The sequence below is a fragment of the Erithacus rubecula genome (genome assembly GCF_903797595.1).
Source record: "Erithacus rubecula genome assembly, chromosome: 2".
Taxonomy (NCBI): domain Eukaryota; kingdom Metazoa; phylum Chordata; class Aves; order Passeriformes; family Muscicapidae; genus Erithacus; species Erithacus rubecula.
The window spans coordinates 101,303,541-101,320,155 of NC_136685.1; the positions used below are offsets into that span (position 1 = coordinate 101,303,541).

The 16,615-nt window shown below is 35.5% G+C and overlaps 1 protein-coding gene across 6 annotated transcripts in view; it reads right to left on the minus strand.

The window, feature by feature from the left end:
- MAP4K3 (mitogen-activated protein kinase kinase kinase kinase 3) overlaps nt 1–16,615 on the minus strand; it is a 64,242-nt gene that overhangs the window by 13,913 nt on the left and 33,714 nt on the right. For 4 of the 6 annotated variants that reach the window (XM_079299050.1, XM_079299049.1, XM_079299046.1 and 1 more), the window contains 10 exons: nt 11,072–11,130; nt 9,892–9,930; nt 9,548–9,607; nt 6,379–6,421; nt 6,004–6,166; nt 4,919–5,028; nt 3,940–3,981; nt 3,629–3,713; nt 2,544–2,623; nt 18–78 (listed from right to left, as the gene is read on the minus strand). In XM_079299050.1, the coding sequence (XP_079155176.1) occupies nt 18–78; nt 2,544–2,623; nt 3,629–3,713; nt 3,940–3,981; nt 4,919–5,028; nt 6,004–6,166; nt 6,379–6,421; nt 9,548–9,607; nt 9,892–9,930; nt 11,072–11,130 (742 nt within the window). The remainder of the gene's footprint in view (nt 1–17; nt 79–2,543; nt 2,624–3,628; nt 3,714–3,939; nt 3,982–4,918; nt 5,029–6,003; nt 6,167–6,378; nt 6,422–9,547; nt 9,608–9,891; nt 9,931–11,071; nt 11,131–16,615) is intronic. The other 2 variants (XM_079299051.1, XM_079299048.1) reach the window with 1 other exon arrangement.

Genomic DNA, 16,615 nt, shown 5'->3' on the forward strand with positions numbered 1-16,615 from the left:
ACAGCACAGTAACTTACCAGATATTGATAATAAACAATTGTTCATGACATATAACCAGGTACATCTTCGAGGAAATAGCTGATAAATGGAAGGAAAAACAAAGAAGTAGCATTCAATTTGATATACACAAGACAATTATCAATTAGTATCTGTTTAGATGACAGGACAAAACTAATATTGATTTGCTTTCTGCAGCAGAAAGAAGTTTAAGCCAAGTACTGTCTACCTGGATTCCAGAGTTAAATCAGAGTAAATCTTATGCACACACACTCTATTTAATATATGAATTAACATTTAGACAATTAGCACATTTTATACTCATGTCTTCAGGTATATTCCACAAGGTGTCATTATAAAGATCAATCAACCCTTTTCCAAAAAATTCAAAAACCACTGAATTTTCTCCTTCAAAGAAGAAAAGTTCAACAACAAACTTCAGTAAACCAAGCGTGGTCCACAAATCACAGACATTCTGAAGTCTGTGACAGTCCAAATCTCTTGAAATAATTACAACTGGCACTTCAAGGGGTTCTTCACCTGCATAATTACACATTTTATTTAAGTGATGAACAAGTCCAACAAATGTTCAAGGCAGGGCTATTTTTTGTCAAGTCCTGCAATTCCTAAAAAGATGGGGGTGAAAGCAACAACCCATCCCTTAAAAAACCCCAAACAAACCAACCACAGCTATTTTATCCCCCCTCTCACCTAACTTCTGGAACTTTTTGGCACAAGATGTCATGGAGATGGAAAGTACCTACATAAACAAGGGATTAGACATATTTGTGCTCAACAGGTCCAAAAGTGGACAAAAAAAAAAGCAGGCAAGGATCCTCCAACATCCCTGATTCAATGACTGTAGAGGAGTCTGAGGAGAATACATAGTGACATTTCCTACTGCCACTTTAGGAAAGAGACTATTGGGCTAGATAAACCACTCAGGAGGATAACTTTTGTTTTTATAAAAAGGAAAAAAATAAAAAAGAACTCACAAAAAAACCTACCAAAAACCACAAAAGAAAACAAAACACAACTCTTAAAAAAAAAATATATATATATATTAACCCTGAAACTATTCTAACTCCTGGAAATGTGTATTATGCCTCCTTTGTCCACTGGTGAAGTGAAATACAGAGAAAAACAATTAAGAACATTAGTTTTGCCGAGTTGTATCAGAGTGAGAGTAAACAACGACATAAATCACAAAACTTGGAAATGCCATTAAAGCCCAACTGGCCCTTAGGCATTTCTATTCCTGAAGTCTTCTCATAACACAAACACTGTAAGAAACACCTAAGGTAATTATCCACCAAACTTCTTGTAGCAAAATTTGCTATGAATTTAACATGCAAGGTTGATTCACCTTCTGTAGGTACATCAGCATATTGTGACTAAGTAACTTTGGATCTGAGGATTAAAGAATTCTTCAAATTAGCAGGTTAACTGACCTGTCACTCATTCTTCTTGTTCCACATAACTGGCTATGTTAGCAAGCATTTCTTCTTGTTTCTAAGTCCTTATTGAAAGATTTTCCTCAAAGCTCACTAGGCAACACACTACATGATTTTCATTAAAGCTCTTCTCCTCCCCTGCCAGTTAAAAAACAAACCAAAACCAAATCCCAAACAGTAAAGAAAAAAATCCAAACATTTCCTTGGTCTACCTGGCCTACAAGAATTACTACATTAGTGATATTTCTCAGAGTAATTGTTACAACTGCAATGCAGCAGCAGACTGGTATCTGAGGTAAGTTTTAACCAGGTAACTCAATTAACGATTATGGGTTACACTGAGCTCAGTCCAAGCCAGCTAGGCCTCCCTCTCAACAAAACAGACATCTCTATGTCTGGACCCTGGAGAATGAACAAACAAGTGCCTCCAGCTTACAGTGTGAAGGCTATCCTTGCCAATTCCTCCACCTCAATTGGCAGCTCCCTACTGCAGGGAGAAGGCAGGAAAGAAAACAAGTCTCTTAGAGAGTAACAAAAGAGCTGGAGAATACAGAAAGGTCTGCAACCTGCATTTTCACCCTCCTCAGCATCCCTTTAAAAAATTACTTTTGCAAGACTTTGCAAAGACAGAGCTTTAGGTGGAATTCAGTAAGCTGAGTCTCATCAGAAAAGCCACTTCTAAGACAAAAACAGACTCCTGTGAATAAAGGATCTCTTTGCTTCCCTGTGAAGCTGAAACACAATGTTTGCTGCAAAAACTCTGTATTGTAATAAAATTTAAAGGAAAACAGGAACTTTCAACCAAAATGCATCAGGGAAATTCCATACTATTTACCTAATCATTTAACTGCAGAACAATGCACTATGATGAAGTTCAAAACACAGATAGATGAAGATCCCCTATACAAACACAGTTCAGCCTACAAAACACAAATATGACTGAAAAGTAGACTCAATAGCAAATATTTAAGGTAATTCTCAGCATAACCAGTGCCTATATAAATATAGTAAAACACATTTTTACAAGGATTATATAACATTAATCTGTGTGGTTAAAAAACATGATGTATTGTTTTTAAACCAGAAATATACCTGCTCCATTGATGTTTCATGAAGTTCATTGAGGTTCAGCGTGTAAATACCTTCTTCTGCTCCAAATATCAAGTACTGGTCTGCAAACACAAACAAAAAGAAGTAGAAATCTTGATTTCAGGAAGGTATGTACACCTCTGCCAAAACAAAGACGTTTACACACATGGAAACAAATCAAAATATAATAGTTATGGAGTTTAAAAGCACGGAAAATTAATCCTGAAGAAAGTTTTAACTTATGAATGGGGCTGTATTAAGCCATTAGAAAAGTTCAGGGGTTTTTTTAGAGTAATAATAGAATTTTTAAAAAAATCTGATTTAACCACAAGGAAAATCACATGAATAGTTTCAGCATATACGACTTAGATATTTCTATATATTATGGAAATATCCATTGCCTTCTTTGAGAGTACTTCTACAGCAGCATTGACTACAACATTTTTCTCAGTAGTCTATGGGTGCCTCACTTCTTGAATATAATCAAATCCCTGGATTGTACATAGGCATGCAAACAAGGTAGACATCTCCTATGAGATGATGTCAACTGCTAAGGATTTACCCCTCCCTAATTCCAGTTTCTAAAAAAATACAAATTATTTTCTTCCTGACCAGTTTAGTAGTACGTCTATGTAGCTTATAATCAAACGGTGTAACGGCAGGCAAAGTAAATACAATATTATTAATGATCCCTTTTATCAGGCTAACTACAAAGCACTAAAATTTATTCAAAAATAAAAAGCTGCAGAATTCTGTAGGGCCAAAAGATCTCAAGGGAAAAAATATCAAGTGAATGATAAAGAAATCAATCTAAGTTAAGATCTCCAAAAGTCACATTTTTTTCAAATAAATTAAGATTGTCTTCTTTTGGACTAAAATGTTGAGAAGTCTAACTTCCATATGTAATTTACTCTTTTTGATCAAAGTAAAAAAAACTTCATCCAGCTTTAGACAGCAGTGACATAATTAAAGAATGGCTCCTGCTTATATGAAAATATGTCTGTTTTAAAAGGAATAGTCCTGATCATCTAAGCATTCTTGAAATTCAAGGAGAGGACAAAATGAGTAAAATACTCATTATATAGTACCTCTTGTATCTGGATTTATCCAAGATGTTGCACAATGAATTTTTAATGGACAGCCATTGAAAACCTTTGAAAAGCAAGCACCCATCTGTGGAAGTAAAAATATTAAATATGAAAAAATTTAAATGTTACCTTCCCAAAAGTATTATTTTTACTTCAAGTAGTAACAAAAGGTTAAGAGTCATACCACTGGCCTAGCATTGCTAAGTCATAATAGGTTTTTTATGCAAAATAACAAACACTACAAACAATCAAAAAAATGTGCTCTTTCACCCTGCTCCCTACATGCATTTTTATGACTCAGCAATACTCACATGTACTTTAGGCGTGGGAGGAAGGCCGTTACTAATTGGTTTCTAAAAAACAAAATTTAGAAGTATGTTTACACACACACACACTGTTCTTGAACATGTGTATTCCCTCCCCACATACAGCATAACCACAAACACTTGGCATAGTTTTCTTTTATTAAAATCTCTACTATGGTGCCCTAATACCTCCTCATTGAATGTCTGCACAGTCTTGTGCAACATTTTCCTACTACAGTGGTGGCTGTAAGAATGCCATTTTCAGGACTAGAGAGTTTAAGCAATATTGTGGCAATTGCTCAACCATTCAGTATTATAGCATGAAATGCTACCACTCAGTGCTATATGCACTTCCCTGTGCCAGTATCAATTTGTCCTAGCACAAACAAGCTCCTGAACAAATGCATTTTACAGGTAAACTTCCAACACAAAATTTCAAATTACAAGTTCAAAGCTGTCCAGATAATCTTACTTTCCAAAGTACTGCCAGTATTACTGGCATTTCCTTAAAACAAAATAAAGACTCATCACCATGTTTCTAGTCTATTTCCTCTTCACTTCTCACCAAAAAAAAAATTACATTTCCAGCCTCACACTTGGAAGGAGTCCTCAAATAGGGCAGTCTCATGTTACATTTAATCTATTCTAACTACAGCATATTCCATTCCCTTATTTCTCCATTTGCTTAAAGAGTCAGTGCTCAGTACGCCACCTGACACAGCTCTCATTATGTCTCTTACACATGTGAACAGCCAGTAAATTGTATATATTTGTGATTATATTTGTTTCTAAGGAAAATAAAACACTGACAAACTTCAGCCTAAGGCTGCATCACAACTACACCATCAAGGAAAACTGTGTTTGGATTCAAAGCAAACAAGATGCCATCTAGAATAATTTTTATATTAAAGAGCACGCCTGCTCTTTTTCCTTGCACATGTACAACAGTCAAGAAAACTCTAGAAGGACACCCAGAAATACCTACCAGTATTTCTTTCTTTTCTTTTCTTGTAATGTTAGTGTCTCTAGCTTCATTCTGTTGATGTGGCTGCTCCTCTCTTTCACCATTTAATTGCACAGATGTGACTCCATTACCTAGAAAGATTCATATTTAATAATGTGGAACTCCTACCTTCACCTCAAACAGTAATCTAGTCTAAAAACTCTAAGTGGGTCAGAATTTCCAATTAAGTCAGAACATATACTATATACAATATAGTATAAAATACCCTAATTGATTTCTGAAGCATGCATGGTCTTACATGTGCATATGTCCATCAAGTCTCATTCAATCTCAGTCCACGACTTTTGGTAATTAATATAACAACTCTAATATAATAACTCTAATTTAACAATTCTAACAGGAGCACAGAAAGGGACAGTCACAGTTATGAGGGAAAATGTGTTGACCATACCTAAAGAAATACTTGCCAACAGCTAACACTTCTATTATTGATTCCCTAGAAACACAGCCTTGTTAGAGTCAAATCTTTGACAAATCAACTGCAGTACTAAGTATGAAGGAAGGAAAAGCTACCAAATAACAACTAAGAAGCAGCCATTGAGCTTGCTTAAGAGAAGCCAGTCCAAGACAACTCTCGAGGCATTACACTGGCAAAGGCATACAATGAACAGTCTGAGCAGACAGAAAACAAACCTCCTACACTCCCCAACCCAGTTCATTAAGTACAAAAGCAAACTCAGAAAGTAGAACTCTGCTCTTGACATGACAAATAACAACAGCTGATACACTGAACCTGGAACCTACAAACATTCTTTTTACCAATTCTGATACTCTAGATCATAAATTTGTTGCTTAGGAAAGCAACTGTACCACCAATGGCATCATCAGGAATTGTGTCAGTGACTTTGATAGAAGGTACATTTGACCCTCTTTAAGAGTTAAAACATGCTTTCTTCATGAATTTTGGCTTTCATGCACTTTTTGTTACTTGTCCACCATAGAAAAATTACCTCAATATCTTTCAATGTGTGCACAGCTAAGAATACAGAAATCACATCAGATTATTTAAGAAATACTTGTATACTCTTTGGGGTCACTTTTATTACCGAAAGGATTCGGTTTCTGTGGAGGCAACCGAGGAGGAGGTGGTCTGGGTGGAACATGAGATGTAGGTTTTGCTGGACTCTCTGAAGTTGGGCGTCTCTTGATTGTCCCTTGATTCTCATTTTCAGAAGAAAAAGTTTCTTGGGGGATAAATATGGATTTAGGCTGAAAGAGACATAGTATTAATCAAAACATAATGAAAAAAGATTCAAAGCTTCCATACCACTTATCAATGAGGAAAAAACCCCACATGCAGCATGTGGATCCTGAAATTTTCACAAGTAAAGACCTACTAATACAGTAATTTAAATATTTTCCATTTATTTGTTTATTTAAAGTGCATTTTTCTCCTGAGCAACCAAACCTTCCTCACTTACCTTTGGTGGTAAAGGAGGTGGCACTTTAGGCTTCATAGTAGCACTATAAAGACAAAAAACAAAACAGAGAAAAAAACCCCTCAAATTGCAGTCTTCAAGAAAATACAGGGTTTTAGAAATGCCATACAAATAAGCACCATTAACTTGTCAAGAGCACTATTATATCCAAGTAACTGCATCACAAATACTTTCAAACATTTTGTTATACCTCAAATACTATATGAAAACAAGGACCACAGGTTCCCCCCACAGAGCAGAGAGTGTTATGGACTGATTTGCTGAAGATGCACAAACTTGTTCAGAACAAAGTAGGGACAAACAAAAGAGGCCTGACACTTGCTCTGTTGAGAAGAAAAAGTTTAAGGTATCATTGAGCTGAAGGGGAGTTACAAAAAAAAAACCTGAAGACCATTTCCTTGAAAATTTATACAGAAGACTTAGAACAGTCTTACACATAAAACTAAAATCCATTTACATGGACAGGTATCCTTGTGTACAGGTTGGTTGGTTGCTTTTTGCTTGATAAGTTCCTTTTTTTACAGAAATCTTGGGAAAGCTTCTTCATGCTCGGTGCAACAGTACAAAATATTATCAGAAAACAACATGGTTTAAGTATCAGGAACATTCTTCCTCTCCTGGTTCTGTGGTTTAAAAAATACGCTGCATTTAAAAAGAAAACACTAAGTTCCAAAATTTTGCATGTTTTTAAAACGTCTTCAACTGTCCTGTTTCCTAATCTTTTAGGAAAAGAAAATTATTTCCACTAAATTAACTAGGAATACAGCTGTGTGAACTTGATATTCTTCCACAATATTTTCCTTATTTTTAAATTATGTTCAAAGTAGTAGTAAGATATTTGCCTGTCTGTTTACAGGTCAATAACTTGTCTGCTTGGCTTCATTCTTTTCAGGAGTTTCTGTTCTGGCATCTTACGTCTTGCTTGTATTTCAGAGATGCTGGAAGGGAATTTTGAGAACAAGTTCCCCTGTGTCATGTACTTCAGTTGCTTGTTGGTAGAAATTACCTTCTCTCAGGAATATGGGGCCAAGTTTAAGTCCTCAGTCATGAGGGCTCAAGCTCCATTTCCATTTTCTTTCGTATTCTTCCTGCATTTCAGACAACCAAACTGGGCAGCCAAAGAAAGCAAAAAGGCAACAATCTGGCATGCATAGGCAGATGTGTGTACAAAGAACTGTGTGCCTTTGCTTCAACAAGAAGGCTTAAGTGCAGTTTGTCACTGCTATTCATTCAGAGCAGTGCCCCAGTAATTTCTGCTTTCCTAGTTCCCATAACCAGGAAATTCAAGCATCGGCAGGCTTGCTGCACATGAGATAAAAAAGTATCAAAAAAAAAATTATTAAATTAAGAGCAATAATTTTATATTGTTTTCTGAAACAATATAAAAACCATGGATTCTCTGCTGCTACAATCACCCAGTTCCATGCAGTGGCACCAGTTTGGGCTGGAAGGAGCACAATAGATTCCCTGGTTTTGTTCTGGATCTGAAGGGAGAAGTGGTACTCAACTGCAGCTTTACCTCACAGAATATAAATCAAACCAAAGCCTTAAATCTTCAGTGGGCTCTACAGAAAGATATTCAAGACCAAGCAGATGAACCAATAATTGCAGCAGATCTTTGGGCTCCATCAGATATCAAGAGAAAGGCCCAGATGCAGAATCTGTCTGACCCAAGGCTGAGGGATTCAATTTTTTACACACTGTCAGGCCCTCTCTGTAGGGCAAAAGTATTTAGGATGAAATCAGAAGAAACAAAAAACACCAAGACAATTCTGGAAGACAATCTGACTACTTGTCCTCAGGGTCAGATGAATTAGAATCACCATCTCTGGATGCGTTTAAGAAAAGGCTGGACATGGATTTTGTGCTATAGTCTAGACTCTGAGTTGAGGTATTAGGACACAGCTTGGACTCTATGATCTTAGAGGTCTCTTCCATCATTCTGTGAATCTCACCAGAAGCTCTCTCAGGTTCTTTTTTGCCTAACCTAAAAAAGAAAATCTACAGAAACATAACAGTGACATTAGCACCTGAAGTCAATGCTGTTTGAAAGTTCTGATGGAGCCTGTGCTAGGACTTCAAAGCACTGGACAAAGAAATCAGTGCCAGTACAAGACAGCAGGGATCAAGAGATTCCAAATCATGGAACATTACTGAAGTTGACGATACTGGCTGCAAACATAAAACAGAGAAAAAAAAAGGGGGGGGGGGAGGGGGAGATACAAACACAAATGAACAGACACAGAGCTGTACACAAAAAGCCATCCAGAGATCCATATGGATGAGGAACTAACCTGAGGCGCTCATAAAATAAGTAAAATGACTCAGTAAAAAAAAAAAAAAAAAAAAAAAAAAAAAAAAGTTTGGTTCTCTGCAAGAGAGAGATACTAGCAATAGAACAAATGCTTTAAAGGTTTCTTGTATGAAACAACAGCTTTCCAAATTACTTATTAGCAGAAGGCAAACAAAAACTATATCTCAATGGCATTGTTTCTTTTGGTCTTTATTACAGATTTATTTAGGAATGCAAATCTACACATACTGGTTTTGCTTTTTGTTTCAGCTCTCATCTAGCAATCAAATAGAGCCCAAGAATACTTATACCAGTGGGATTTAATATGAACATCATTAAGATAACACATGCCTTTGCAGTCACATAACCTTGCTCCATCTGAGTAAAGGAAGTTGGCTCTATTCCAAAAACCAAGCACTCATACAAGCATCCTCCAAGTTGAGAAAACAGAGAGAACAAACTCACACATCTAGAGAAGCCTGTAATGTATGTGTTTCAACTACTTTTCACGGGTTTTATTTTAATATATAGTTATCAGCTCTAAAGAAGGCACTGGCACTGTAATTGGACAAATTACTGGCTCAACATAATGATGCCAAGATTTTGCTCCATAATAGAAAATAAATAGAAAACTGCATCAATCAAGGAACAAGATTCCCCCCCGCAATTTATAGCAAGCAGCAGAATAAGATGATTTATGCTGATGTAATCTAGCAACAACATTAAAATACCCATCTTTAAAAATGCAATAGCGAAAGAATGCTGAGTTGTTACAGAATATGCTTCAACCTTTTTAGTTTTACAAATACTCATCTATTCAAGAAACTGATTTTATTTATTTTTACAAGAAGGACTTACTGTTTAGAATCATCATCTGCAACATCATCATCATCATCTTCTAAATGTGCCACGTGTCCCCTAAGAAAATGAACAAGGTACAATGGTTGAATGGATTTTATTAAAATTACCCTGACTGTTGTGAAAGATTCTGAGCTCAAAAATCTACCTTTTTTACAGAATTTTACTGTCTTATAATAAATCATTATTGTTCTTGAAAGTACAGTTGCAATCCAGACAACTATGCCTCTCTCACAGGCTCTCAGCAAGCAAAGGGACAAACAAGAACCAGTTGCAACAGACAAAAAAGAAATCAATGCATAAATTTTGAAACACACACCAGAGGAAAAAAGAAATAGAATTACCGCTGATGTAGTTCTTCTTCAACTGATTTTAAGAGACTCCTTCAGCATTAAATAAGAACAAGAACATGATTTAATTGTGGTACACAAGCACAATCATCAAAAGCCAGAACAAAACCACCTACGATTCTATTGGTAAATAATCCAAAGCATGTTATTTCAGCTGGCTTTCAGAATATTCATCCAGCAACCACATTACAACAAACATAGCTGCAAATTTTTAAAATTTATTGCTTACATAACACCCTTTCATGTGTGTTTATTAATATATTGCTATTAAGTGCAATGCTCCTTTTTTATCTTACTGTGAAACAAGGACTGTGTTACTTAAATGCAATTTAAAATAAATATGTAAGAAAATCATAATATTAAAGAAAATAAACAGATTGACAAGTATGAAACTACTGTTGGAATGAAGCAATTCTTCCCTGGTTAATTTTTGTAACATTCCGAACTTCATGTTTTTGTCTGAAAACACAGAGAAGAACCATAGGACTAAGGATAAAGAGGATTTCAAAATACATCAAGCACTGATTTTTTTTCCCCATTAAAGACTGTGCAAAAATATCATGCTCTATGCTTACATTTTCTGTATTTTTAGTATGATTTAACTTAGCAAATCAAAGCTAGATATCCTAATTCTGGCATGCATAAATGTAATTAAGTCACTGTGTGTAAAGGGAAAATTGCATAGAAAATAATTTTATATGACTAATATATCAAAATGATTAAAGGTATGAGCATGAAGTAAAAGAGCTTGCTAAGAAAGGTAAATTTTATTTTTTAAAGCATCCATAACTGCATGTTCCTAGTGCCCTACAAGATAAAGAAAAGCATAAATTAATGTCAAAGAGCAGCACTGGCAGTCCCCAGATGCAGAAAAAATGTGCTCTGTGGGACTTATAATGCGCAATATTTTGTAAACAAGTAGACCAAGACAATAGCTCTTAAAAGGAATCTTACACCACCACAGAGACAATGTAGTTAATTCAGCCTCACATATTGGAAAGTGCTGCATTTCTGTAACATTAGAGTTGCTATTATTTTAGAAATAAATTATTTTGGAATTTTAACTGATAGAAACAAATTTGACATATTTTACTACATCCATTTCAGTTAATATGTATTTATATTAAACTAGTCTTGAATGAATTAAAGACAGAAAATGCAGTTGCTTACTCACTTATTTGCACCCAAAAAGTAGCCACACTGAGGACCATGACCATATTCTAGCTGTAGATCCTAAAATATAAGAGAATAAACGTTTTAAGATGAACAGGTGAGCATCCAATGCACAACCTGTGCCCTTTTATCCTCTATTCAAAACAAGCTGAATCCTTTGGCCTTCCTGCCCCTAATAACACTCTCAGGTCCACTGAACCCAAAAATCTCCTCTGCCAGTTTGCTCCATCTCTAATTCTTTTTAACTCTAACCTTAGCCCCTTTCTTGAACACAAGAGATCCTTTGCTCAAAATAAAGTCAGCTTCAGAAAAGAAAACAAAACTACAACAAAAATAAAACAATGATATGAGGAAAAAAAATAAATCAGGACTTTGCAATCTACAAGATTTTGTAGAGAACCCAGCTATCCTTCACTAGTACATTTAGTAGTCATTTCAGAAGATGAGTTGTTCTGGCAGGGAATCTAAAATCCTTTAGCACAAGGAAATATTTAAAAAAAAAAGCAGAGAGGACAATAAGTGTTTTTATCACTCTGGTTATACCAATATGTGTATAGTGTTAGGAAGACTTTTATTTAAAAAAAAAACAAACAACAAAACAGAATTAACAGTGTCAAACACTACAGCACTCATGGGAGTGCAGGCTACACAGAAAAAAGCATGGCAATAAGCCTTCAACACTACTTTTAAATAAGCACCATAATGGTATAAATATTTAATGCATTAATGGAATACAGGGACTCCACTGAGGCACAATCAAGCCTACATCTGCTGGGACAATACTGCTATAATTACAGTCTATTTTTTTCTTTAGGTGGATCACAACAGGAGAAATCTGAGCATATATTTGCTCTCAAAATAGTGAGTGTATTCACCAGGAGAAACAAATTATTCATCACCTAAATTAGTGATAAATGGAGATATACTGTTCCTTCTCAGGAAACATTTTAAATGCCTCCCAACATCTTGTGTTGAACAGGCCCCTTTCAGCTGCAACCCATATAAAAAGTATGTCACCCTACAGCAAGAGGCCCAGATACCCAAGCTTTAGGAGAAATAAATCTGGATTAGATGGGGCTGATCTTTCCAAAGGGTGTTTTTAAAAATCAGAGGAAAAGTCTCACACCAGATTTGCTAGTGTTCCAAACTGACAAAGTAGAAACCACTGCAGCCCTCAGCTCCAGGCTGAAGGGCAATCACGTCAATACAAAGCTGTAAATATTGTTTTTTGCTTGCCAAGGAGTTTCAGGTTGTTTACTGCACCCTTTAGTCTGGTCAGTAGCATTTGGTTGCTTCGGTGACTTTATATGTTTTCCCAAAATAAGTGAAATATTGGGGAAAAAACACTATGTAACTGATAATTACTTGGTGTAAAAAGAATGTATAAATGAGAGGGCTGAATAAAAATTGCAAATGCAAGTCTGGTGCTGGCATTTTCTGAACCATGGAGAGACTGACTTTTCAATCTCTGTATCAACTTTATTATACATTTTGTTCTAGAATTAAATGATCCCCACCAAATTCTATCCACTTCTATGGATCTGACACCTCACCATCAGTGGATGTTCTACAATCCACCAGCAATAAACAGATTGAACTTTCTTAAGAGAGTGCTTCTATTACTTCTATGCAATTTCAGAAACTTCCACCTGCAAGCACAGGTATTTTGAGGATTCAGGCTCTAGAGCAGAAATGACAAGACTGGAAACATGTTACCAGACTCACAAGCAAGTAGGTTAAACAGCTTGTGTGAGAGGATGCAGAACAAAGCTTGGGAAACTGTTGAGAAAAATAACTCCAGAACAGTGTAATGAAATCTGAAATTTCCACCTTCAAGAGACAAGCCTCCAATGTTACAAAATGCTGGGCAGACCCAAAATGCCTGTCCATTTGAATTTACACACTGTGCAATGTATGGCTATAGATACACTGTACAGCAATGACAAGGAAATTACTAAGAGAAAATAAACCCACCTAAAACAAAAAGAGCCCTCCTCTGCCACCAGACCTTTTAAGAATTACTAGAATTTTCCTTATCAAAGATGACATCTGCCAGAATTACTTATGTTTAAATCTTTTAAAGGGCAAAATCTTTGTTTTGATTCAGTTAACTATTGTGTAGCACATGTTTAGCTACTGGACATGTCTAGTCTTCCTAATCCTTTTAAATACTGGTGGTTTTCACTCCAAAGATAAGGTCAGATACTTCATTACCATGAAAATTTCTCCTTTTGACCTCTTGATAAATACTGAGAGCTAGAGTAAAAAGTGAAATATATTTTTTTTCTGCTTTCTATTTCAAATATTCAGAGAAGTTATAATTTTATATTAACTAAACCTATTCTAGCTACATATTTGATACAGAAACATTGGTAAATACTGCATGTATGCAGCAAAGCCTCCAGTGAGGCTTTGAACTGCACCAGAACACCCAACAGAAATAGATTTTTTTAAAGCCACACACAAAGGTATGAAATCTTATGAGTTATGGATTTTTACTGGAAGAATATATAAGCATTAATAACTAAATTATGCAAAGTAACCCATCAACTTTATTGATCTACATTAATATTTTCATTTAACATACATACAATGCTGCTTAGTTAACTCAAATTCTCTTTAGATCAGACAAAATGTAGAATCAGACAATAAACCTGAGTGACTAAACAGATATATTCCAATAGAATTTCAAGATCTACAGCCAGTAGCAATGAGAAGAGGTCTATGATCTTAGCATCAAATCAAAGATGCAACCCCAGGTGACCAAGAGCTCTTTCCTGAAACTCAACTCATCTGTGCACAAGACCAGAGTGCTCTTTCCTGGTAGAGACTGCTTTGGAAAAAAGCTAATACAGGGAATAATTACCAGTTCTTCTCAACAGCTCAGGTAACATTAAAGGAAGCTGCCACGTAGAAAGCCATATAGCCCTTAGATAAATCACATATGCAAAGTAATCAATGACTAAAAAGAATATTTAAAACAGTATAGAGATTTCCTCAAAATATTTGATGGTAAAGCCATGTAATTAAAAAAATTCCCAAGGAATGATCAAATCTACAATACCTTCTGCAACTTAAATTTAAAAAACCTGCTATTTAATTTCTGCAGAATTTCATTCTAAGTTAACAGTCTTACTTATTCTAATTTGTTCCATAGGGCTAGGCTGTCCTGGAAATCTATTTTTCAGTGTTTAGGCCTTCAAAAATAAAGCAATGTATACAGCAAACCAGCAATTCACAGTTACTTCCTACATTTGCTGTTCTTGAAATCTAACAAGACCATTCAAAGTGACAAAATTAAGACTTGAAATGTACAAAATGCTGGGGAACTAACTCTGAATTTCAAAGAAATTCAAATCACCTCTGGACTACTAACACATCAAGTAAGAAGGCACATACACTTTCTCAGTAAAAATACTTTCTCAGTAAAATGACAAAGCAATTCTCATTGCTTCATCAAAGAGGAAGTTAATATTTAAAAGATTCTACCACTACCTAAGGCATATTCTATATTTTAATGCCTTAATTTCAATAAAAAGTGCATTCTTGAATTTCTCTGGATAGCCTAATGCATCAGAAATAGTAAGTTGTATGTTCAGGTTTTTTTTGAACAGGCTAAATAGAATTCTTCCCTGGTGGTGCATTATTGCTACACAACCACTGGTCCCCTCTTCCCTTGTATTTTAGTTCTCCACACATTTTGTCTGTGAGTGTCGCCGTGCCTCCAAGCAGTAAGACTGATCATCTCATTTTCTTAATTATTTTTTTTCCAAGCAAATACCCAAAACATACAGGGGAGGAAAGTAAAAGAGCAAAAACCACTGATACTTTTCCCCCATTTTCACTTCTTTTCTTCTGATCCTAAGGACCATGCTCCATTTCACTACCTGAAGCTGATAAAGGTATGAGGACTCTCTGAAGTTGAATACTGATAGTTGCAATATGTTTTTAGAGTTATGTTAGCTGAAGTACAATAGGAGTCTTCATGGCTTGCAGCAAAGAAAAAACATATATCTGTATGTGTAGTGAGGAGAAAAATTACTTAAAGAAAAATGCTCTTGGATAAGGTTCTGTTATCTACATCAATCTTATTAGTTCAATCTTTTCCTATCAATATTTTAGCTTTTCTGCCACAACTAATTATAAATCACAGAATAGCTATGCAGAAACATTACATTCCTAAAATAGCTGCTACCAAAAATAATCACAAACTATTAAAACCAGAGTGTACTTATGAGCTAAAAGAAAACAAAAACCAACAACAACCAAATTATATAAAGAGCACCAAATGTATAAATGCACCTGGCAAGGACAACAGTGCAGACAGCATGGGAGCTGCAGACTTCTGAGTTCTTGGCTAAAGAAGTCCTAAATGAACCTTACATTTCAACTTATAGTTTGGAACCTGAGATATCAAGCCTATGTTTTGTTCAACTCCTCTGTCACTTTAACAGTAGAATTCCACATTTTTCAGTGTGTATTATATCCTCCATGTTAAATTACTCTGGGCCACTACTTTAAGCAGAAGTAAGCCAGAGATCACCAGGGGTTCCTTCCCATTTAATCTTTCTTTGAGGAGTTCTCTGATGGTATTTCTCACTTAATAAGGTGTGCAGCCCAGTTCACCATGTATGAACCAGAATTATTTTTCAGCTCACTACAAATGGGAAGAAAAATGTTTTGCCATAGAGCTTCATTGTAGACCAAGATAACTTAAATGAAAATATTTTCATTTGGTCCAATGTGACATTTTGTTTTGAGCCAGAACAACAATAAGCTTTTGTGAGTCAGGATCAACAGCGTAAGTTAAAAATGTCCCAGAATAAATAGCATATATTTTTAAAGGTGACTTTGATTTAGACCACTTCCTGAGCTCATTGCAGATGCAATGCTCAGCTCTGCAACTTACTTGAGCCAGGATCCAAACAACTGCTTTAAAAATATACAGGAAAACAGTGAAAAGATCTACCTTACACAAAGTCTAATGTAAACGTAATACTAAGAAGACAATAAGAACATGAAGAACTCCAATTAACAGGAAGCAGCATGTGCAACAAAAATCTCAAAGGATGGAAGGTACTCAAGAAAGTTTGAGAAACTTGTTGTCTAGTTGCAGAAAAAAGAAAAAGTATATATCCTGAAAGACAGAAGAATATGTACCTAGAGCAAAATAGTCTGTTTATTTATTTAGCTATGAATCAAAGGAGAGTATTTGTAGAAGATGAAAGAGAAGCACTGCCTTGTCCTATCTAATTGCAATTTTTACTAAGGGATACTGGGGTTTGGATATGAAATTTTCCCTGCAAACAAGACCTATACTGAATTTCTCTATTCTTCTGGCAGATCCAGGTAGGTGTCTCAAAAAAAGCACAGGCAGAAGGAGGGGAAGAAGAAAAAGAAAGGAATGATTTTCAAGAGTAGCCACATCATAGGCATCAAATGTTTGAAAGGTAATGTACATATGACTGATCCAGCTGGGCAAAATCCTGTCACTCACTCCCCAAATTTGCTTTCAACATCAACTGTATGTGGCCCAAAATACACC